This window comes from Pipistrellus hanaki (assembly GCF_964339955.1).
Source record: "Pipistrellus hanaki genome assembly, chromosome: 5".
NCBI lineage: Eukaryota > Metazoa > Chordata > Mammalia > Chiroptera > Vespertilionidae > Pipistrellus > Pipistrellus hanaki.
Genome location: NC_140507.1, coordinates 66,393,658 through 66,418,532, shown reverse-complemented (window position 1 = coordinate 66,418,532; position 24,875 = coordinate 66,393,658). Strand labels below are relative to the sequence as shown.

Genomic DNA, 24,875 nt, shown 5'->3' with positions numbered 1-24,875 from the left:
AGCTGGAAAGAGGTGTAATTTTTACTGTCACTGTGCAGAGGTCTTAGATCTCAGGCCCACACCTATCTTCCCTTTCTTGAGACCTCAGATGTTTTCCTTTAAATGTCTCTACTAAAAGTGCCAGATGAAATGCAAGGTAAAACCAGTTATAACAGATAAACTTAAGTATTGTATCCCAAATATCGCATGAGACAATACTTGTTTGCTTTGGCAGCACACATACTAAAAAAAATTGTCTGAAATTCTAATTAAATTGAACATTTGCTGAACCTGTAACTCTGCCCTTTATAGCACACTTTAATCCTAGATAATAGAGGTAATATGCAAATTAATCCCCACATCATCACAAGACGGATGTACCCACAGCAGAGGTGGGGGTGAGTGATCAGCTGGGACCTGACGCTGTGTGGCGCCAGGTGGGGTGGGGAACCTGAGGTTGCACCAACCCAGTGGAGCTTGATGGGGGGTGAGGTCAGCGGGTATGGGTCTCTCATTATTTCCAGGTGGGTGAGTGGGAACTTGATTCTGTGGTTCCATAGTGCACCCCAGACTCTTCACAGGAGGAAGGTTTTCATACACATTTTACTAATTTTCTTTCATCTCTGACATATTATAGAGAAAGGGCATATAACAATATTAAAATACTTCCTCTAATCCTTTTTGTTTTGTTTTGTTTTTTTAAATATTTTCAGCCTGGCCAGTGTGGCCTAGGGTTAGTTTTATTTATTTATTTATGTGTGTGTGTGTGTATATATATATATATATATATATATATATATATATATATAATTTTTTTTTTTCACAGAGAGGAAGAGTGACAGAGAGTTAGAAACATCAATGAGAGAGAATCATCGATCAGCTGCCTCCTGCACCCCCCAATCCTCCTACCCCCCCCCCTTCCCCCCCCAGGGATGTGCCCACAACCAAGGTACATGCCCTTGACCGGGATCGAACCTGGGACCTTTCAGTCTGCAGGCTGACGCTCTATCCACTGAGCCAAACTGGTTTCGGCTAATAATTCCCTTTTAATGTGCATTAATTTCGTGTACCAGGCCACTAGTGTAATTAATAAAATGTATAGCATTCCTGGCATGCAATTTACTGATTCCTCCTCACAGTGGTAGCTAAAGTAGTGATCAATGATACCTTGGTTTATTGATGCTGATCCCTATTTTTTTTCCCTAACAAAAACTCCTTAAGCCAAGTGTGAAGATGGCCTGCAATTCATCTTGTTACATTATTGTGCACATCCCTCCTGGCTTCTGGGATGAGGATGGAGTAGGGAACACTGTGGAGGTAGGAGAAAGTATGTAAAAATGGAATTATTCAACTCAGTTTGGGAGTAGGTAGAATAACTAAATTGAGGCTATGAATATATTTCTGATTTAAATGTTAATAAAATGTTATGAATTTATAGCTTTTCCTACAGTGTTCTCTGGATGTTAAGTTGTTATTTTAGGAGCTTCTGATTCTTGGGAGTCACATCATAAGTCAAACTTGGCATGATTTTAGGGAAGGGAAATAAGATACTGATAGGCCAGGGGGGTGGGTATAGATTCTTTAAGTTTCCTCTGTTCCCCTCAAGAACCGATGTACCTCACATCACAGCTTATGGTTTTTAGATAGACCTATCAAAGTAATATTTAAAGTCACAGGGAACTTGCAAAATAGCGCACCAAGCTCTGCCTCCACCCCATTCCAGCAGTGGGTGATGCCAGGGAAAAGCTGGTCCTCCAGCAGGACTTGGGCTGTGACAGGGACTGAAAAGACAGAAGCTGTGGTCTGAAAGGGTGCTGGAGCGGAAAGAAGCTAAAATGAGGTATTTACTTTGTTCTCAACTGACAGCCCTGGTGGAGTTTAAAGATCCATAAGCCCATGCTTCTTTCTGGGGGATAAGGATAAACAGCAGCCACGCACCTACAGACAGTGACAAATGACCTTTGAGGTCCCACCAGAACAGCACTGAGGGAGAAACCTTTTATTGGCACAGTATTCCTTTAATAGGGCACAGCAGTGATTTTTAAACAATAAAGGCTGGTTTCTCTCTATGTATTAAGAGGTCAGTAAGTCAGTCAAATCAAGACCACCCAGTTTGTTTTAAGGAGACAGTTGGGAAAACTAAGTACAGCTCTTCCAACATTAGACTACTTCATTCTCATGATCAGCTGAGGTACACAAAAAAATATAACTTCTATTTAAAAAGGATCATGCCAAGATCAGAGCAGGTTAGCAACACTGCAAAGCTCGACAGATGCAGGGGCGCCGGGAGAGTGGCTTTTTTCAAAGGGCTGTCCACTGTTTCTTCTCAACGTATTTCCAAATCTAGAAAGCTGCTTGCTTGGTGGTGCTGCTGATGGTGGGATGTGTGGGAAGCTACCATTAGGAAATCCACCTTTCGTTCCTTTGGAAAAACTCCGAACCTGTAGGCCTATCATGCTCCCTGGTGATGCACAGATGGAGACGGATGAAGGATGTGGAGGTGGTTGCAGGAAGAGCCGAGCAGCACTAGTCTAAGGGGGAAGGACTTGCTTTGCTTGTAGCAATGGTTTAAATGCATTGTGACAACAGTCCACTGAGTGGCCTGGGAGGTAGCCAGGCCTTGGATGTGTCTCCTTGGAAGACTGCTCTCATGAGAGACAAGGTTTGGCCCAATCCAGTCTTTCAGGCCCTGTCTAAAACCCATTTGTACTCAAAGAATAAAAGACATTCCTATCCCTCATCTCACCCCCAGCCCCACTGCCCCGGGGCTGGCTGGAAGGGCCCACAGCAGGTTAGATCCTTTTCCAGTACTGGTCCGTGCAGGGGAGTCCAGCCACGATCTCCGACTCAATTCCACAGTGATCCTGTCCTCTGAGGATCTTAAAGAAGCCTAGAAAGCAAAAGGAAGAAGCCTGTAAAGTGCGCCGCGGGTCTGGGGCCAACAGATTCACTCATCCCTGAGAGACCCAGGAGCAAAAGCCACCTAACAGGCACCAAACCAGCATCAGGTGCTCTATCAGCTTCCACTGTCTGCACAGCAGCCCCGCTCCACATCAATCTCATGTCACGTGGGGGAAGGGGTGGGGGGTGGCAGGCACAGCAATCTGAAGCTGGGCCCTGTACCCTACCCCCCTCTCTCAGGATCAGAAGCTGCCCTTGGGGGGGAGGGAAACCAGCCCACTAGGCACCTGGACACCTGGAAGGTCAGATAAGCCTAGGGTTTGGAACTGTGAAGTGAGGAGAGCAGAGGAAGGTAAGATGACAACTGTGTTCTGGCTCATAACACCCTCTTCTTAGCAGGAAGGGAGCGGCCACTCACCATTGTCACCCCAGTCGGTGTTCCAGGAGTTGCCGACCAGCCAGTAGGGGGTGCCATTCTCCACCCCCCAGCCCAGAATGCGGACTGCGTGGCCTCCCACCATTTCTCCAGTGACATGCTGGTACACGCCTGAGGAAAGAAAACACCAGTCAGGCTGAGACCCAGCCACTGCCCCATCCCTCACAGCACCCCTCCACGTCAGCTGGCTCCCCAGGCAGGATAATCAGGGCCCCAAAGGCCTACTATTGTCTTCAAAGTTTGTTCTCTCTGTTGGAGAGTTATTTGAATATACTTTTGAAAGCCCAACACACAATTATGTTGAGTAAACATTAAAATGGGAGTCCAATGAAGCATGCCTGTTGGTTGCCTTTAAAACTAGTTATAAATTAGAATTTTAGGAGTAATTTAACGTTTAAAAAATACCAATTGTCTGTTTCACATACTAGGACTCCTCGTAATGATTTGTCAAAGGCAGAGAGTTCACCTGCTGCTCTGGGATCACCAGAGAGGAGATGCAGAAGAGGGCTGCGCTGGTGGGGCGTGTCAATCAGTGGGAGGGAAAAAGTGTTCAGGGAGCTGGCCAACCAGCTGTACCCTAGTGACTCACTTATTATAAAAAATGTATTCTTTATAACATGCAGGCTGTGCAAAGAACTACCAGCTTTAGCCTAGCTGGTTTGGCTCAGTGGATAGAGTGTGGGCCTGCGGACTGAAGGGTCCCAGATTCAAGGGCACATGCCTGAGTTGTAGGCTCAATCCCCGGTAGGGAGTGGGCAGGAGGCAGCCAATCAATGGTTCTCTCGCATCATTGATATTTCTCACCCTCCCTCTCTGAAATCAATAATACATTTTTAAAAAATTTACCAGCTTTATAGTATTTTTTTCTTTCCATACGCATCTTCTTTTGTCTAATCTTTACTATTCTAAGAGTTGAGAGTTTTTTCCTGTGGAGTTTTCAATTTAGCAGCATGTACATGAGACAGAAGTGGTCAGCACAGACTGTTCATCGAGGATGAGGGGTTTCTAAGACAGCTCTTGGGCTGAGGGCTGGCCAGGTCCCTGTTTCCTTGTCCATGGAGGATGGTAGCCATGAGGCTAGGGCTTTGCCAAGAAAAGATGAAATTGCCAAAGCCGGTTTGGCTCAGTGGTAGAGCGTCGGTCTGCGGACTGAAGGGTCCCGGGTTCGATTCCGGCCAAGGGCATGTACCTTGGTTGCGGGCACATCCCCGGTGGGGGGCGTGCAAGAGGCAGCTGGTCGATGTTTCTCTCTCATCGACGTTTCTATTGTAGCTCTCTATCTCTCTCCCTTCCTCTCTGTAAAAAATCAATAAAATATATTTAAAAAAAAAAAAAGAAAAGATGAATAAAGAAGGTCACTCAACCCAGACACAAAATCCATTCAGGGAGGGGAGGCAAGGCTCCCCTGGGAGATCTCCGAGCTGGTTATTGAGGGATGAATGGAATAGCAGGAACTAACCACATAAAAACATTGCAGTGGGGATCCAAATAGAATGTGCAGAAGAGGCCAACAGGTGCAAGAAAGCAGAGCAGGGGCAGCTGCTGAGAGCAGTGATTACGAGTGTCGAGGGCCTGGCACCGCCCTTCTGGACACCCTGCCTTCCTACTCCGATCAGGTCCTGTCGGCCCATCTGAACCCAGACCTCCCCTCCCTGCCGAGGCCTTCTGGGGCCAATACACACCGGACTTGTACATCAGGAAGTCTGAATACACGGAGAAGGCTGCCTCCACTGGGCCATTCTTGTAGATCTCTGCCATGATCTCCTTCTCACTACTGGGGACGCTGTACGACTTGCATCCTAGCAAAGGAACCAGCAGGTGGGGTGAGACATGCCTCCAGAGGCTCCACCAGCCAATTCACTGATTTGCGGGGAGCCACCAGGTGAAGACTGAGCATCTAGGGGACTTGTCCAGTCTGGGGAGGGGGTGGGGGGGACACGGGAGGGGTGACAGTGATCAGGAACCCCCTTAGGGAGGAGTGATTGGGCTGAATCTGTAAGTTGAGAAGTGGGAGAATGTGGCCGAGGGCAGAGTGGGACTGGACCAGGAGGACTAGATCAGGTCACTCCCCTGTACGAGGGGTCCCCTCCATCTCTGAGGGTCTGACTCCTAAGACCACATCCCTGAGATGGAATTCGGGTAAAGACAGAAAACACAGCAGGCAGACAAGAGGCATTAGTGCCCTTCCTTGCTCCATCCTGTGTTCCTGACTCTGGACTCAGTTGCCCTGGCCTCTTCCTTTGGCTTGGGAAGGCTGTCAGTGGGTCTCAGGCCCAGTGTGCTTACCGTAGTGTTTATCTTCTTTGTAGGATGGGGTGTAGCCTGGCTCACAGATCTTGCTGCATGAAGGGGTTTCCCCCCCTTCCCCTGAGCATGAGGGCCGAGTGCCATTCACGTGGTGCTCACAGGGAGGGATGGAGTAGGGTCTGCAACCTGGGGGGACCAAGTAGAAAGGAAGGTCTTGGCCAACAGCCCCTACAGAAGCCTTTCCAGGCCAGAAAGAATTGGGATGATGACTTTCAGGAACAGTAGATACCCCCAAGTCTGCAGCCTGGGTCTGTTCTCCCCTCCATTGCTAATTTTGCCAATGAGAGGATTGGCTTGTCTTTCTACCCTGTTTTCCAGCCCAGTACTCTCACCCTCAACCCTCAGTCTTCTTTATAGTGGAAACTGAGACTATCATTAGTTATTGCTTATGAAATCCATCTGGCTAGATAGGGACTCGGGGCAGACACTCACCTACGTGGGAGTCATAGAGGCCACCAGACACCAGGCCTTTTTTTGTCCAGAAGTTCCAAGCGCCAGAGGGAAAGCCCCCATTACAGCTAAGAAAAGAGCCATTCATTGAAAGTCATCGTGAGAGAGGTGCTCGCTGCTCCCAGACTACTGCCTGGTGGAGCCACCACTGCCTTCAGCAAGCGGCCCAACAGACCCCCAATTCAACATCTCCTGGATTGTCCCTTCCAGGGACTCACCCAAGCTCTCCGCCCCAACCACTAAGACTCTCAAGAAGATTCCTGTCTATACCAAACCAGGTTGTGTCCTTTCTAGAGCAGGGATTCTCAATGAGGGAGCACACCAAATATCCCAGGGTACTAAGCAAAACACCAGTGTCAGAAATTCAAACTTAACTGGAGTGGACACACCTTTTTCTTTTTAGAGGGCAGCCCACTAGGCAGTGTGACTTATCTGGGGAATCATTATCATTAACTACAGATAAAGATACGGGTCTTGAGGCTACTACATTGCCTTGAGCGGAAAAATCAGACCTGAATTCAGAAATTGAACCACAAATTCTGAGCCCATCTGTTTTGCCCAGACCCCATCACCCACAGCCAGCCTGGGTTTAGGAGCCTTCCAGAAAACAACAGCCATACTGCTTCCAGACTCCCCAGATTCCCACAGCACCTCGACCACATCTGTCCTCAATGTACCACTTCCCCTAGGGAGTGTCAGTCACCCTCCACGTGAGGAGGCCTCCAGCCCAGGTCTCCCAGGTGCCATGCCCTCATGGAAGGTGCTGCCTCAGACTCACCCTTCTCCACACTGGAAGCCACAGCAGGTGAGCAGGTCCTCGGCAGACACCTCCACGTTGACATGCCCATTGGTAAGGATGCAGATCCGGTCAGAAATGGCTTCCACAGCTCCAAATGCCTGCAGAAACAATCCCTACCCAGTAAGCCCCACCTCTGAACTTTGGAAGGCCGCAGTGGGCACCCCAGACCTCCTTGGTGACTAGTCTTTTTCAGCATCGGGCAAGAGTCCTGGCACTCAAACTTAGCTTTAAAGCTCCTTTAATCTTTAATCCTCCCCTGGGTACTCAGTACATTTCTGAAGTATGTAGTTTTGATTTTTAACATAAAAAAGCAGCTCACTCTTGCCCAAGTGGTGTGGCTAAGTGGTTGAGCACTGACCTATGAACCAGGGGATCACGGTTTGATTCCAGGTCAGGGCACATGTCCAAGTTGTGGATTTAATCCTCAGTAGGGGGCATGTAGGAGGCAGCTGATTGATGATGTTCTCTCCTCACTGATGTTTCTATCTCCCTTTCCCTTCCTTTCTAAAGTCAATTTAAAAAATATTTAAAAATAATAACCTATATTATTATCTTTTTTTTTTTTTTTTAAATCCAGCAAGGCTACCTCAAGATGGGGGAAATAAAGAGCTTCCCAGACCAAAAAAAAAGAAAAGAAAAAATGGCTAAAAGAGTTTGTCAACACCAAACCAGCATTGCAAGAAACACTAAAGGGACTGCTGTAATGAGAAGAAGAGAAAAAGAGAAACATAGGCATAAAGAATTAAAATGGCAATAAGTAAAATGTAAATGGATTAAATGCTCCAATCAATAGACTTAGGTTAGTTGAATGGATACAAAACCATGGCCCAAATATAGCTGTCTACAAGAGACTTCAGAAAAAAGACTCACAAAGGATGAGAGTGAAGCAATGGGAAAAAAAATTCCATGCAAATGGAAACAAAAAAAGCTGGGATGGCAATACTCATATCTGAAAAAATAGACTTCAAAATGAAGGCCATCACAAGAGACAATAAAGGTAATACTAAGAGGATTGATCCAATAAGAGGATATAATACTGGTCAACATATATGTACCCAGTATATGAGCACCTAAATATATTAAAACTTCTGGAGGACTTTAAGAGATATTGACAGCACTATAGTCATAGTAGGGGACTTTAATACCCTGCTAACTTCACTGGATAGATCTTCCAGACAAAGTCAAGGAAACAGTGACTCTAAAGGACACATTGGATCAAATGAATTTGACATTTATAGAACATTTCACCCCAAAGTTGCAGAATATACCTTCTTCTTAAGTGCACTTGTGTTATTCTCAAAAACAGACCACATGTTAGAACACAAAACAAGTCTCTACAAGTTCAAGAAGACTGAAATCATTATCAAGCATATTCTCAGATTGTAATGGAATGAAATTAGAAATTAACTATAGCCCAGCTGGTATGGGTCAATGGTTGAGTGTCGACCTCAACATAATAAAAACCATATATGACAAACTTACAACCAACATCATATTCAATGGGTGAAAACTAAAACCATTTCCCCTAAGACAAGAAACAAGACGGGTGTCCACTTTCACCACTCTTATTCAAACTAGAGCCCTGATGCACAAAATTCTGTAGGAGTAGGCCCAAGTGCCCATTAGGAGATGAATGGATAAAAAAAGTTGTGGTACATTTATACCGTGGAAAAGAAGAATCTCTTAACCCTTTGAGACAGCATGGAGGGACTTGGAGAATATTATGCTAAGTGAAATAAGCTAGCCAGAGAAAGACAAGTATCACATGATCTCACTCATAATCTATGTAATCTAATGAACAGAGTAAACTGTTGAACAAAGAAGATCCAGAGATACAGAAGAATGGAACAGACTGTCAGATCTCAGATGAAAGGTGGGGCTCAGTGGGTAGGTGGGAAGAGATCAACCAAAGAACTTGTGTGCATATATGCATAGCCCATGGACACAGACAATAAGAGTGGTTGGAGGCTTCAGGTGGGGGATGGGTGTAGGCTATGAAGGGGGGGGGGGGGAGAGAGAAGAAAGGGGAGATACATACAATAGTTTCAACCACAAAGATTTAAGTAAAAAATAATAAATAAACACAAAGGTCAAACTTTCTATGATTTCACTTCTATGAGGTATCCAGACTAGTCATAATCATAGTAGAAAGTAGAAAGGTGGTTGCTGGGGGCTAGGGGGAGGGCAGATAGGGGTTGTTAGTGTTTAATGGGGATAGAGTTTCAGTTTTGCAAGATGACAAGAGCTGTGTGGATGGATGTGTGGTTGATGGCCAAACACTGTGAGCATACTTAATGCCACTGAACTATATACTGAAGAATGATTAAGCCCGGGCCTGGGGGGCAATGATAAGATATGTACACATATAATACCTTAATAAAAAAATGAAAGAAAGAAAAAAAAAGCCCGGGCCTGTGTGGCTCAGCTGGTTGAAGCATTGTCCCATGCACCTAGAGGTGGCCGGTTCAATTCCCAGTCAGGGCACAAACCCAGGTTGCGATTTCAATCCCCGGTCAGGGCAGTGCAGGAGCAATTGATGGATGTTTTCCACATTGATATTGCTCCCTCTCTCTCTAAGCATATCCACCAGTGAGGATTTAAAAAAAAAAAAAAAAAAAAAAAAAAAAAAGCAAAAGCCCTAGCTGGTTTAGCTCAGTGGATAGAGCATCAGCCTGTGAATTGAAGGGTCCCAGGTTTCATTCCTGGTCAAGGGCACATGCCATGTTGCAGGCTTGATCTCAAGTAAGGGCGTGCAGGAGGCGGCCAATCAATGATTCTTTCATCGTTGATGTTTCTCTCTCTCTCCCTCTCCCTTTGTCTCTGAAACCAATAAAAATATATTTTAAAAAAGAATGATTAAGATGGTTACATTTATATTGTGTATTTTACCACAGTTAAAAAAAATTAAGACATGTTAAAATATGTACACAGATAATAATTTAATAAAAAAATGTAAAAGAAAAAATAAATAACTAAAATTTGCTAAGCATTGCTTCTCTTAAAAAAAAAAAAATTAAGACCGCTCACTGGGTCTTCATGATATAGAGTGGAGGTCAAAACTAATGGTACTGGGGGTGGGGAAAAAAAACAACAACAACAAAAAAACCTAATGGTATTGCTGATGGCTCAGGACAGCAGGTCAAACAGAAATAAAAACATTTCACAACCCGCACATGGTCGTTGCCTGTGCAAAGGGCTTTATACTAATTTTTTATTTTTTTTTTAAATATATTTTTATTGATTTTTAGAGAGGAAGGGAGAGGGAGAGAGAGAAACATCAATGAGAATCATGTGATTGGCTGCCTTCTCCATGCCCCCTATGGGGGCGGGGAGGGGGGTGGTGTCAAGCCTGCAACCTAGGCATATGCCCTGACTAGGAATTGAACTGAGATCTCCTGGTTCATAGGTTAATACTCAACCACTGAGCCACACAGGCTGGGCTATACAATTTTTCTCCCACCTAGCCTCTGTAATAAGTCATGATCATAGGTTTTTTTTTTTTTTAATTATTATGTTTAAACTGCTGGAGATTGAGACTCAGGAAAGTTATGTAATGTGCCCAGTCACAGCTGGTCCAACTCTGACTTCCCTGGTCACTCCCAGGGCCCCCCTCCACCACCCACCCCTGCTCCAGCCACTCAGGACAGCAGGGCCTCACCCAGCAGGAGCCACAGGAACCCTGGTCTCTGATCTCCCCGATGGTTGGGCAGTTTGGCCACTGTTCCCGGGCGTCGAAGTTTTCAGGCAGAGTTATGTCCTCAGCAAGCCACACTCTGGATAAAGAAAGATCTCCATTACAAACCTGCGTCTTACCACCCCATCCCTGCAAAGGCCAGCTGCCTGCAGGCCCTCCCCGAGAAAGGGAGTGTGGCCCCTTTCAACGTACAGAAGAGGTATGTCTTCTTGGAAGTTTAGAAAGTAAAACCTGATCCTACTGCTTAACACAACTTACCACCCCACAGCCTTCTTTCTCGACTTATTTTGTGGATGTTTTAGCCACAGGGTCCAGATAATTGTGTTTCTTGCCTCCCCCGCCCCAGCCCCAATCATACATCTGCCCTGGCTCCTCACATCATTATTTTTAATATCTTTGCCGCTGTGTGATGTTACATACCTTCCCGAACCCACCCTCACTGTCAAGATTTATTTAATGCTTCCTGCAAGAGTAATAATGCCTACATGAAACTGTCCAGAATTTTCTAGAAAAGTAAAACATCAAGGGCAGATCACACCTCTTTTCCCAGAATTTCCTTATTCAAGATTGGGCCCACCTAGCTGGTGGAGACCCCGACGTGGCGCTTTCCCCACCCAGAGAAGCACGTGGGAAACACTGGCATTAGGGACTGAGCCCTGCCCTCAAGTAGAGCCTCTGGGAGATATGAGACCTGAGGACCCAGGGAGGCCTTCTCTCTTTCCTCTTTCCCACTGTCCCAAACCAGCGCCCGCTACTCATGCCCCAGGGAGCAGGTACTCACTTCTCGGGCAGCTTGGGCCCGCCCAGTTTGGTGCCACACAGAGTCTTCACGTAGCTCATGTCCACGTTGCGGAAGTTGTGTCCCGCCTGGAAGACACCCCATCCCAACAGTCACCCACCAACAGAGGGGGTGTTTCTGGGGACAGCAGGGATAAGAATGGGACGCTGCTCACATTCAAGGTCAGACAAGGCCCGGGGTCCCTCCCAACTCAGCAGAGGATGGGGGCTGCTCTACCTCTATAGACCAAATTTCCCCAAAATGCATGCTGAAGCCTCACCTGCAATGTGCCGATATCTGGCGGTGAGCCTCGGGAAGGTGCTCAGGTCGTGAGCATGGAGTTCTTATGCAGGGGATTAGTGCCCAGATAAAGGAACCACCAGAGAGCTCCCCTGCCCCGCCCACCATGTGAAGGTACCGAGAGAAGCCCGCCATCTCCAAGCTGGAAGAGAGCCCTCACTAGAACCTGCCCCTTGGCACCTGGATCCTGTACTTCAGACTCCAAAACTATGAGCAATTAATTTGTTTATAAGCCACCCAATGTGTGGTGTCTGTAGCAGCCTGAATAGTCTAAGATGGGCTCCCTGTAGAGCAGGCCTGGACCAGCCCAGAGGGGCCTTGTGGGCAGCATGCAGCTCTCAGACCAGTGGGGGGGTCTCCTCTTTTTGGCTCATGCCAAGAGAGGCCCTGAAGATGGCCTATTCCTCATTTGTTTGTTCCCAAAGTCCCGGGCCTCAGGGCTGGGCAGAACCAAGGAGCTGCTAGTACTGATGCCACAACACCTACCACAATGGAGCTCAGAAAGGAACACTTCCAAAGCCCGTCTACCTCACCATGCACCTCCAACAAGCTTACACACACACACACACACACACACACACACACACACACACGGAAGCGGGGCAGGGAGGAAGTGGGCATGGTCTGGAGCAGCCATGTCTCTGGATCAGATTTTCAACTGTCCTGTGGGCCACCCCTGCTGGGAGTCGGGGTGCCCAGACCGACCACCCTCGGGAGGGACACGTGCAGGAAGCGGCCCCTACAGCCCACCTTCCATGTAGAGTTCCGCTTATTCAGATAGTGGACCAGCTCATCGGACAGGGGCTGCAGGCCGGGCCTGCTCCGCGCACTGGTCAGCACCACCAGGCAGCTGAGGGTGGCCAAGAGCCGCCACATTTTGGAAGCCGGATCCTAACTCCACCTAAAAAGGAAAGGACACAAGACATCAGAGGCTGCTCCTCCTCCACCCAGGCCCACACACAGCAAGGTCCTGGGGCCGGAACAACCCGGTGGATGAAAGATCTGTGTCTCTGCCCCGGTTGCCACTTGTCCCCTTCTGTTCCTGATTCCTCTTCTGTCAAGCCGGGGTGGGCAGCAGAGAACTCTCAAGGACCCACAGTGCCTGTGGGCTCCCGGGTCTGGTCTCAAGGTCCCGACCTGCGCCTGCAGCACACAAGACCGTGCTATGGTCTGTTTGTGTCACCCCCAAGTTCTGACCCCCTATGTGGTGGTATTAGGACATGGGGCCATTGGTAGGTGATTAGGTCATGAGTGTGGAGCCCTCAAAACGGGATCAGTGCCTTTATAAAAGAGACCCCGGAGAGACAGATCTCTCACTCCTCCTGCTATGTGAAGACACAGCGAGAAGTCTGTGTTCTGGAAGTATGCCTCATGACCATGCTGGTGTCCTGAACTTGGACTTTCAGCCTCCAGGCTGTGAGGAATAAATGTCTGTTTAGAAGTAGTCCTGTCTGTCATCTTCTGTTGGAGCAGCCTGAATGGGCTAAGACAGACCACGTGCGCATCTCCTGCAGGGGCTGGAGCCAGGACAGAGAAAGTGGAAGGCCGGTGATACCTGCAGTGAGGCTCCGGGGCAGCTGAGGCCTGGGATGTGTGCTGCCTGGGTCTCCAGGGCGATCAGTTAGAGCCAAGGACCAAGCTAACAGTCTGAAATGGTGCTGCTCACTGGATGGTTTGTGGCCCAGACTATCTTGTGAGCTGTGAGGACCAGGGCTGACCTGCTGTTCTGGCAACACCCCAGGGCCCAGGCAACAAGCAGGATCAACGATAGTCTGTCCTACACAAATGAATACATCTACATCTCCAGGCTAACATTGAGTCCTGTGCCCTCTGTCTCGCCATGGATTTGTGGGACAAAGTTGAGGCCTTTCCCAAGTTAGTGCTCCGAAAGAGTAAACAGTCTGTCCATGTGATTATGTCGCAAGTGGAAAAAAAAAACAAAACAAAAAGCAAAACAAAACAGATTTCATGAGCCACAATTTGGACGCAAAACATAAGCCACGCTATGGCCGGCGTGTGCCAATCTCCGGAGAACAGGGAAGCAGGGCTGGTTTGGCCAGTGGCATGGCACCAGTCTCCTGGGATTTTCTCCGGGTTTTCAGGTCAGCCAAGGCCTCTGCTTCCGGTGCCAGGGATGGGCTTCCAGGAAGGGAATCCTCCACACCCCAACCTCGGCCCTTAGACTTGGGACTGGCTAGTGAGTCCGCAGACAGCGATTCCCCGCTCAGCCTTGGCATCATGCTGTCAGCTCCATGAAAACAAGAAATGCACCCTGATGCCACACGACATCCTGGCCTGTGAAGTGCAAATGCCCACATAGCGGGGACTGAGTGTGTCTGTGTGTGTGAGTTGGGGGGATTTCCTGTCCCCGAAATGACCTACCTCCTCACAGGTCACAGGTGACTGTGAGAGTTACATGAAGATGACATGTCTTAGGCGACAGCCCTTAAAACACTGCCTCCCACACAGTGAACTGTATCTGAGGGAATATTTAAACTTAACTGTTGCTTAAGCAACAATTCATCTGGAAGAATAAATGCGTAAGAATAGCTGGAAGGGGGGGGGGGGAGAAGGATAGCATGACATTTGTGGGGGGGGGAAGCAAGAATGAAGGCCTGGCCCTCGTGGTAGTAGATGTATTATAACCTCCAGGTGATGCTGGCCCAGGACCAACCTATCTACAAAACTGACAGACCATTCAGAAGCATATCCTGTGTGAGAATTTCATGCATGTGGTAGAGGAGAGTGAGAAAATTGCATATCTCAGGAGATGATGCTTATACAGCTGGCTACGCACTCTGAAGGGGGAAAAAAGTAAGGCTGAATCTTTACACTTGATTTCTTGCACACACAAAGTGCTACATGGAACAAAGACATTGAATAAAAACACCGAAGCTGTAGGAAGAAAATAAATGCACTTGAAAAAAATGTAATATTGGAGTGAGCAATGCCTAAGATCAACATAAAACAGAACCTTAAAAGGGAAAATATTTAATTACATGAAAATATTCTTCTAGAAAAACAACAAGTAGCAAGTGAACAAAAATTAGTGCTTATATATACTTAAGACTTCGTTTTCTTATTTTCCAAATGGCTCTTAAAATCAGAATAGAAACAATGTAACAGAGAAATGGTAGAAGAACATACACACTGAATTTACAGAAAAAGAACTACAGCTTGGCTGGTGTGGCTCAGTGGTTGAGTGTTGACCTATGAACCAGGAGGTCACAGTTCAATTCCCGGTCAGGGCACATACCCAGGTTGTAGGCTCATTCCCCATTGTGGGATGTGTAGAAGGCAACCAGATCAACGATTCTCTCTAATCACTGATGTTTCCATCTCTCTCTCTCTCTCCCTTCCTCTTTGAAATCAATATTTTTTAAAAAGGAAAGAATTATAAATGGCCAACAAATATTAAAAAAGATGCTCAACCATAGGCAGCTATAGATAAAATTAAGGAGATATTTATTTTCAACCAGAGTGGCAAAGGCAGGACAGTCTAATACAGTGGTTCTCAACATTTCTAATGCCGAAACCCTTTAATACAGTTCCTCATGTTGTGGTGACCCCAACCATAAAATTATTTTCGTTGTTCCTTCATAACTGTAATTTTGCTACTGTTAATGATTCATAATGTAAATATCTGTGTTTTCCAATGGTCTTAGGCTCTACAGCAGCGGTTCTCAACAGGTATTTTCAAATAATGTTATGGTTGGGGTCACCACAAATGAGGAACTTCATTAAAGGCTGGCGGCATTAGAAAGGTTGAGAACCACTGGAATAGTTCTCAATGGGGGCAGGATGTGTGCTAATGTGGGGAAGCAGAGATGTCACACTGCCCTGTGGAAGGGACCATCTCTATCAACCTTCTCATTTGCATGCCCTCTGACTTAGCAACCTGACATTTAGATTTATACCAGCCTCATAACACAAAGATACAGGTATACAGATGTTTCCGACATGTTCTCTTCAGTAGCAGAAGACCAGAAACCAAGCAAAGTACTTGTTAAGTTACCGTAAATGGTGAAATAATAGAATACAAAGCAGCCTCTAAGAGATGAATTGGTTGAAGTGAATCATACTTACCGATAAAGTAACTATGCCCAAGACACTCACCGCAGGTGAGTCATGGTAATGTAAGTGCACAAACCCATTAAGCAATGTCCAAGTACATTCCTGCCTCTACATGTTAAGCAACAAGAGAAACACACAAACTGCAAAGGGGGAACTTATTTTCACTATACATCCTTTAAAATATATATATATTTTATATATTTATTCTTTAATAAAATATATATATATATATATATATATATATATATATATATATATATATATATTTTTTTTTTTTTTTTTTTTTTTTTTTTGAAACTTTGCTCTTTTAGGAAGAATGGTTAGGGCGACCAAAAACCCCAAACCACTAAACTGAGGAAAGAACACTTATTTATTTTTTAAATCTACGTTTTTAAATTTATTTCAGAGATGAAGGGAGAGGGAGAGAGAAACAGAAACATCAGTGATGAGAGAGAATCACTGATTGGCTGCTTCCTGCCATGTCCCCTTACTGGGGATTGAGCCCGCAACCTGGACATGTGCCCTGACCCGGAAACAAACTGGTGACCTCTCAGTGCATAGACTAAGGCTCAACCAACTGAGCCACCCCAGCCAGGACATTGGTCTCAACGGGCCCCCAGATGCAATCATCTCCCCAGACTCCAATGGGGCTTTCACCCTACGGTCTTCTTGCTCAAAACACTGACTTTCCCACTTTCAGTGACTCATGGGGAGGCTGCCACTCACATGACCCCACGTCAGGGACCCACGCAATCTCCAAACGCTTAGATCAATGTCTCGCTGTGGCCTCACATGGCGAAGGGGGCAAAGGGCAATCGGGGAGCAGAGCAGTTGCAGAGCAGTCGTCAGAGGAGAACCGAGGGCAGGAGGCAGTCCCAGGGGAAGGCTCCCTAAATGGCAACAGGAGTGTCCCCAGGTGCCCCCCGGGGCTCAGCCCTCCGCAGAGATGCTAACTCATAAGCAAGTAGAGATGGGAGCGCTTCCAGGCAACTCAGATATTAAAGCAGTATTCCTCTCGGGCCTGTGGGAGGAGGCACCTCCCACCTTCCAGATGGTTCTCAGCTCCTGCACTGACAACTGCCGTGGCCGTCCCCCAGCCTGAGCCGGGAGTCCTGCCAGGCCCCAGCGCTCCTGCACCACCTGTCTTTCATGCACTCACCCTGCTGAGTCCTTTGGTTCCATATTTCCTGCCAACTTTGTTCTCCTCCCTTATAACTTCAGTGAAGAACCAGGGTGCCCTCCTGTGAACTAAGGACTTTGACCACCGACTCCCGGCCCTTCCTTTCAGCCCAGCACTCCAGGGATTAGAGAGGCTGGGCTGGAGACCCAGGGGTCAACAGCCACCTTCGCCAGCAGTGAGGGTGGGCACGGGCTTGGAGTCAGGGGACCTGGATTCCACACTTGGCTTTTCCACTCACTAGCTGTGCAGCCTGGAGCACCAACCTTTGTGAGCCTGTTCCACCCCCTGTAACATGGAGCTCATGGCCACTGATTTCTCCAGAGTGTAAGGAGCTGGGCCCAGTGTAAGGAGCTGGGACGACACCCCTGCCACAGTGGTTGCCCTCCCGCGAGAAGGCAACACAGGGCTGCTCCTTTGGGCATGCTCAGTTCCCAGGTCAGATGCACCACCCTCTGCCTGCCCTCCCTCTGTCTTCTTTCCTCCACTGACAGCCTCTGCCAGAGAATCCCAGTCCGCTCCTCCAAATAGTCTTCCGTGCTGAGGGTCCTGGGACTGTTGAGCCCAAAGAATATGGAGCCTCTCCTCCCAGAGGGAAAACAAAGGTCCCCAGAGCAGCGGTGATTCATTTAGTGAGCACCAGTCAGCTTTCTTTCTCCCCACATCCACACGAATCACGAACACTGGACACTACATGCAAATGGTTAAAGCAGCAGGCTGTGCTGTTTTGTCGTGGGTCCTGTGATCTTAGCTCGAAACAACAGCTTTCACTTCCCCTCTGTTTGGCAAACACTTCCCTTTTCTCTCTCAATTCTGTGCATTTCCCCCCACCCCCCTTGATTATAAGAGAAAATGAACAGAAAGTGCTTATTTCATGCGGGAAAGAGATCCATCAGTCACCACCCTACCCGGCCTGTCAGGGTGTGGGCTGGTGGAGGGAAGTGTGCAGGGCAGATGTTAGTTCTGTCCTCGTCAGCTGGACTCCCTGAGAAGACCTGGGATTCCACTACACCCGCCTTCCCCCTTTCCAAGCTAGATTCTAGCTAAAAATGGGGGGGTAGCGGGGAAGGGAAGAGATCCTCTCATTTCTTTGTTCTCCAAACCCCCATAGCACTTACTGGTTTATATGAAGGCACATCCCACCACAGCTCTGAGAATATCCTGTGAAAAGAAAGGGCCTCTGGCCAGGTGATCCTACCTCTGCCTCCCTCCCCGCACTGCAGAGCCGCTCCCCAGACTACCCTGAGCCATTCCTGGGACTAACATGGACCGTGGGGCTCTGGAAAGAGATCGAATGAACACAGAAAGAGAGGAGCGAATGCCCGAAAGATTTCAAACCCTGGCATCCCTAGAGGAATCAGTTTTGGCTGCCACGAGCCTTGATTTTTTTTCAAAAGGGTGTTTAACCTTTTGCACTCCGAACCATTCTGGACATTGGCTACCAGCTACTAGACGCTACTTTGCGGCGGAAACGTGCGTTGAATTAACTCAATTCCCTGTAATCACTAATAAACTGCAATGTCCCCCCTGAGAGGGGACATCCGCGTGATATGCTAGAATTCCGATGTCCCCTGAGAGGGGACAGCGGAGTGCAAAGGGTTAAAGAACCCTCAGGTAGACTGGAATCCTAATCTGCATCGAATCTGACGAGCAGGGCATCTATACTTGGAACTTTCCAAATAAGCCAGCTGCCACCTCCTGGCTAATACAGAAAAAGATGAATGAATGTCCAGCAGGTCTTTCACACCCGGCCATTTGCTCTCCCATGTCCACTGCTGCTGCCCATCCACCGCTCACCTCTTCACAGGTGGCTCTAAAGAATAAAAAAATTGAGTGCCGGCATTCTGCCAATAATCACAAATTTAAGTTGTGACACACACACACACACACACACACACACACACACACACGACTACCTTTCCACCTACACACACATATACGTAGGTGGAAAGGCAGGAGGGGTGTGAAGATTGAGTGTGACTAACTCTGTCCATTTCTTTCTCTTCCAAAAAGACTTGTCTTGCCCCCGGCTGTTGTTACTGGCAGTTCTTCCTAAACTTTTGATCACTTCCAGGCAGACCTTCATTTCCCCTGAATTTGTTTGCTCAGCTCCACCTCAGCCTTTGATCTGGTCTTTTCTGTTTTATGGCTTTGCTTCTAAGGCAAACTTGGTTAACTGCTTCATGGCTTATAATCTTTAATAACATAAAGGGCTCCTAGTTGTCGCCTCTCAAACGCTGTGAGGATGAAGAGGCACCAGGTTGGCTATCCATCCCCTAGACTAGAGCCTGACTCCCTGCAGCTGAAATGTCCCCACCCCCACCACCCCACTCCCCTGACCCCAAGCAATTGCTGTGTGACCCAGAAAAAGGCATCCCCTGAAGGTGGCCACAGCATCACCTTCATCAGCCCTGCAGGTTCCAAGGGAACCAGGAGAGCCAGTGAGAAGGCCCCGCTTGCCTTGGCCACTCCCCCTGCTGCCCACCTGTCAGTCATCCCCCCCATAAGTGACTAATTCCCACCATGCTGCCTGCAAACCACGCGGCTACAGAACCCACAAATGGAACATTGCTTAAGATCAGCCACAACAGCCCACATGCTGCAAACAGGAGCAAATGACTACCTTAGCCTTAAAACAAGAAACCCCCCTCCCCCCAGACAGGAGGTCTCAATGAGTCGAAAAAGTTTCTATTGTTGAGAAACAAGACTCAGTTTGGACCAAGTTCTGGAAGCTTTTGCTCACTGACTGATGTGGCCTTACTGAGATGCTGCCTGGGGCCCGGCATCCCCTTGTCTCAGTTTCGAAAATGGGCATACTGCCAGGATTCTGAAGGACCCTGCAACCACTTTATAAAAATCCTTAGAGATTTGAATGATATTAGTGCCCCGTTAGGTTCTCCGGTCGCAGGAACTAATCCAATCGCAGGCTACGTGACATTTCCCTGCTGGATGGGGACCAGCATGACAGAGGTTGGAAACCGCAGAAGCCAGTAACAGAAAGGCTTCGTCTCTCTGGCTTGGTCTTGGTTTCCTTTCCTGGGGCCCCAGGAAAAGCTACTCCCCTCACCAGGCTGTGGGGAGACAGATGATGCTCTTGTTTCAAAAAGCCTTTCTTGCTGCTTGTGTCTGAGCAGCAGCGCTTACAATGAACTGCCACTGGGACAGTCTCTCGCTCACTAAGTGCAGTCAGTGTTCTGCCTCTCCCTACCCACAGGCCAGCTGGTGTCTCGGGGTCATTCTTTTTATTCTCCAAAGTACCCCAGTGTGGGTGAAAGATTAGGATTTTTCCAACTTTAGTGACAAGCATTCAAACGATGGTTTGTTCCGCTATCCTGAACTCCAGAACCAAGTACCTCCCAACCACCCGCAGGGTGAAGCGGGATGGAGAATGGGTGGCAGGTGGCTCCCAACGGATGCTGGACAAGGCCTCAACCTTGGAGTGACTGAAGCCCTTTACTGGCACCACCCGCCCAGGTCTTGTGCAAGCCCCGAGGCCATGTGACGTTGGCGTGTGTGAGCACATGCTGCCCGAGTCCAGGTCAGCCGGTCAGAGGCTCACAGAGAAGCCCAGCCTCCGCTGGGTCTCTTGGCAGAACAGCCCTCTGTGCCGAGCTGGTGCACTATCCTGGTGGTATCTGCCCCATCCTTCTCTCCCCGTCCTTGCTGCTAACTCAAGGCTATCGTGATGACCAGGCTAAACGAGTTACGGGCCTGGTGGAGACAGATAACACATTCATCAAACAGTAACACTGGAAGAGTCTTGTGTAAGTTTATCTTTTACAGGTGAGGGAAAGTGGTGCTTGAGAAAAATCAAAGTCTGATCATGTCGGGTGTTGGGGAACACGGGGAACAGAGACCTTCCTTGCTGTTGGGGGTATAGGTAGGTAAAACCTCACTTATCTAGCCACATAGAAGATGACCCAGCAATTAACTGAACTTCTGCTTTTGACCTACAGAAACTCTTGCAAAGTGTCTGAGAGATCCAAAGATATTTAGTAGCAACAGTGAAAATTCAGGAGCAACCTAACTGGGCCGCAGTAGGTAAGTATTCTGTACATTAAGATGAATGAACTAGAACTGTATGTATCAACATAAATAACTCACAAACACCAGTGGGGAAGGATACATGCGTTACAATTAAACTTCTATCAATTCTAAGAACTGTTCCTGGAAAAAAGTATCAGAGAACGACAGAGGGAAAAGCGGAAAGCAGAAAGGAGCTACAATGTCCCTCAGGAAGATCAGGAGCAAGTGGCGATGATTTGCAGATCAAAGAAAGTGAGCCGTGCTCCCTGCAAAGGGGAGCTAAGACTTGGAGGCCCTAGGTGCTATGGAAAGGGAGTGGGGATAAGGCTTGAGGTTAGAAATGGGACCAGTTAAAGTCTAGATAGGGAATGGTGTTTGATCCCTAAGCCCCCCTCCCTAGCCAAACCAGGGTGGAGAATATGAACATTATCAACCAAGGAAGGACTCTCTGGATTTATCTCCCTCTCTTAGGCAGCTCCTGGAGTATGTGTAGAGAGCTTACACCAAAGAGATGATGATATGGGACCGGGTGCAGACTGCTGCCTGCCTCCTAATATCCGGTGAGTACAATTACATCTGTATGTGCCTCAACCTGATCATCAACGTACTGGCAACCCCCATCATCTCTCTATACAAAAGGCTGGACCCTATGAAAATGTCCCATTTCATCCAGTCCAACCTCACATATCTCTAATACGTTCCTTATGCCAAACTCTCAAAAATATGTGGCAGACATGGCGAGTGTTCACCCCCAAATATTTCAGTCCTTCTGTCCCAGTGGAGGGAGTCTACACAGCCACCCCACACATTTAAGAATGTCACTCAACAGACATTTCAAGGCTCCCCTGACATATATATGCTCTCCCTTTCTCTTCTCAATCCAGCTGCCTGTAATAACACAAAATCTCTCTTCCCCGCCCTAAAATGTGAGCAACTTCCTACTCCGACTCCCTAGTTCAGCAGGTGGAGAGAGGAAGAACCAGGCCCCAGTGCAAGATGCTGAGTCAGCCGCACAGGGGCAGGCTTTTCCCGGAACCAAAAACCTCCACTCTCACCTTCGGACCAGCTGGGAAATAGGGCTGGCCAGACCCAATATCAAGGGAGTTCCTGCAGCCAGGCTGTGTCAGGCCTGTGTTGCCACCGTCTGGGATGAGATCTGTACCTCTTCAAGGGGCAGTACCCAGCCCTGGGACAAATGCCCAAAAACGGTTTGTGCAGAACCTCTCCAGGGAACATTCAACTCTCTTTGGGAAAGCCACACAGGGTGAGAACAACTCAGCCTCTTTCTTTTTTAATTTTTTAAAAATATATTCTTATTGATTTCAGAGAGGAAGGAAGAGGGAGAGAAAGATAGAAACATCCATGATGAGAGATTCATGGATCGGCTGCCTCCTGCAAGTCCCCCACTGGGGATTGAGCCCACAACCCAGGCATGTGCCCTTGACCGGAATCGAACCTGGGACCTTTCAGTTCGCAGGCCGATGTTCTATCCACTGAACCAAACCGGCTAAATTTATTTATCGATTTATTTTGTTAATCCTGCCCTGAGGATATTTTTCCCACTGATTTTTCTAGAGAGTGGAAGGGTGGGGAAGAGGCACAAGCCCGAGAAACATCCATGTGAGAAAGACACGTTGATTGGATGCCTCCCGCACATGCCCCAACCAAGGATGGAGCCTGTAATGGAGGTACATGCCCTGGACAAGAACTGAATCGGAGACCCTTCATTTGTGGGCTGATGCTCTAACCACTGAGCATCCTCTTTTTCTATGCTCAAGGACCCTTGGGCCCTGTCACCAGTGCCAACAGAAAACAATTCTCCATTAAGGAAAGGACTTTATGAAAGAAAAGGAAAGTAGCCTTGGCTACGCCCGTCTTTCGTCGTCTCCTCCCTCACTCTGCATTGATAGATTCATCTAGATTCTAGATGAATGAATCTCAGCTGCGCTCACCTAGGAGTGGAGGAACTTGGGAATCAGGTTTTCCAAGGTGATAAAAGGTGTGAGGCCTCCCTTTGAACCCACTACCTGCCCTCCACTGGGTAAGGGTTTCTACTGGGTCAGGCACTATAGGGGGCTGGGCTTTTGTTTCTCCCCGTGCCTGCTGGCTTCCTCTGTGGCCAGGGAATGGGGTTGGCCTAAGCCCATTAAGGGGGCAAATCCAGCTCACAGCTATCTGGACTGCCTTCGGCTGAGCCCAACAAATCCAGTTACCCCACATTGCTCCCTAAATGCTCCCTCTCTCAGGCCTCAGGGTCTGAGGGGAGGGTAATGCCCCAGGACTCCACCCTGCTTCCCCCTTCCCACACCACCCTGGGCCTGAGGCACCATCTCCCTCAGTTTCATTTTCCTTCCCATCTGTGCATTTAACTTTTTCTGCGGGTTTCAGCTGAATCCACCCAGCCCCAGATTCCTGTTTTCTCATTTCTGTCTTCTGGGGCTCCTGGAATCGTGTGTGATTGCGTGCAGAAAGTTGCCCAGAATAAGAAAAAAACACATAAAATAAATGCAGATAGATACTGTTATTTCAGCAGTCTGCTGCGAAAACGGAAGCCCAGAAATGGGCGCAGAGGCGGGGAGCCAGATGCTACCTGAAAAGTCACCAAGCCATTCCCCGCAGGCTCCTCCCGAGGATCATCCCCCCCAAACTGCCCGGCTCCGCCCGGGCGGCCTCCCGGGCCGGCCCCAGGGCCGGGCGGGCGCCAGGGTCGGGATGACCCGGCCCGGACACAGCCCGGGCGGAGGAGCCACCGGGGCGCGAGCTCCCCGGCCCATTGGGGGCAGGGAGCCCGGCTGCCCGCGGGCGGGTTGTTTACGGCTCTTCTCTCCGCCCCGCCCCCCCCCCCCCCCCCCGCTGCCGGCGGGGACTGCCGGAGGGTCCCCCCAGCCCGCCGGGCCCCGGAAACGCCTCCAGGCCCCGGCGGGGGGCGCGCATGGCCCCGGCCTCCCCTTCCGCCGCCGCCAAGGTCATCCCGCCGCCCTCCCGCCGCCTCACCTACTCCGCCGCCGAGAGCCTGGGCCTGAAGCCGGCGAGTGAGAGTCGGTGCCCGAACAGCCGCCGTAGGAAGCTTCCCCCGGGCCCCCCCGGTCCTATTTACCGCGCCCGGCCCCGCCCCGAGCCGGGCCCCACCCCGCGCCCGGCTGATCCCTCACGTGATCGCTGCGGCCCCACCCCCGGCCCCAATCAGCCCCGTACCCCTCTCCCCCGCCTTTCCTGCTGGCTGCACCCCTACCCAGCCCCTCCTTCTGCTGGCCGCACCGCCGCCCCATCCGCGTCTCTCCTGCGCGCCCCGCGCCCGCCTGGGCTTCTGGCGATCCCTTGTGGGAGGGCGCGCCGCCGGGGAACAGGGGCTCTGAGCTCCGCCAGCTTCTAGCCTGCAGATGGGGTCCCGTGGGGGGCAGAATGGAACTGAAGGTGTCCTTACGTGCCTCCAACCAGCCTGGCAAAATTACCCAGGGGCCGCCGCAGCCGGAACGCAGCGCATTCAAACCCACCGATCCCTGCGTGGGGGGAGGGGATGACTGTCCGGCATTTCATTCATTAAGTTGAGGGTATCAAGACAATAGGACTAGCCGAAAGCGGTTTGGCTCAATGGATAGAGCGTCGGCCTGCGGACTGAAAGGTCCCGGGTTTGATTCCGATCAAGGGCATGTATCTTGGTTGCGGGCACATACTAATTGCAGGATCGGCGTCAGGATTTCTATGGAGAAGGACCTTAGGAGCAGAAATCTCAGAAGGCAGCTCCAAGCCTGCGCTTCTCCAGTCCCTGCAGCACTCTTTCCCACCAGGAGGTGGACAGAGTTTGGGACTGTGGGACTCTGGAGAAATGACTCAAACCCTCTCTTCTTCAGATTACTCATCTGACGAATGAAGATTGTTGTATTTACCGCATACAGCTCTGAGCACTAAACGGATGGGGCTCCATCCATTTTGTTCTCCATTTGTGTCCCAAAC

General features: G+C 49.0%; 1 protein-coding gene across 1 annotated transcript; it reads right to left on the bottom strand.

Annotated features, from left to right (window-relative positions):
• Positions 1-1,963: 1,963 nt before the first annotated feature.
• Positions 1,964-24,059, bottom strand: CTSB (cathepsin B). The gene is made up of 10 exons (XM_084886368.1): positions 23,916-24,059; positions 12,395-12,545; positions 11,348-11,433; positions 10,531-10,645; positions 6,852-6,970; positions 6,056-6,141; positions 5,603-5,749; positions 4,999-5,115; positions 3,299-3,427; positions 1,964-2,869 (listed from the first exon to the last, which is right to left on the bottom strand). Exons 2-10 carry the CDS (start codon positions 12,518-12,520, stop codon positions 2,772-2,774), a joined length of 1,023 nt encoding a protein of 340 aa, XP_084742494.1. The 5' UTR covers positions 12,521-12,545; positions 23,916-24,059; the 3' UTR covers positions 1,964-2,771.
• Between the last annotated feature and the right edge of the window lie 816 nt (positions 24,060-24,875).

What these genes read in the sequence shown, in the direction of transcription:
- CTSB (XM_084886368.1), bottom strand. Translation starts at nt 12,520, where the DNA reads ATGTGGCGGCTCTTGGCCACCCTCAGCTGCCTGGTGGTGCTGACCAGT. An exon ending in GGCTTCCAGTGTGGAGAAGG is followed by an intron (nt 6,142 to 6,851) that starts GTGAGTCTGAGG and finishes CTCTTTTCTTAG; the next exon opens with CTGTAATGGGGGCTTTCCCT. An exon ending in CAAAGAAGATAAACACTACG is followed by an intron (nt 5,116 to 5,602) that starts GTAAGCACACTG and finishes TTCCTTTGCTAG; the next exon opens with GATGCAAGTCGTACAGCGTC.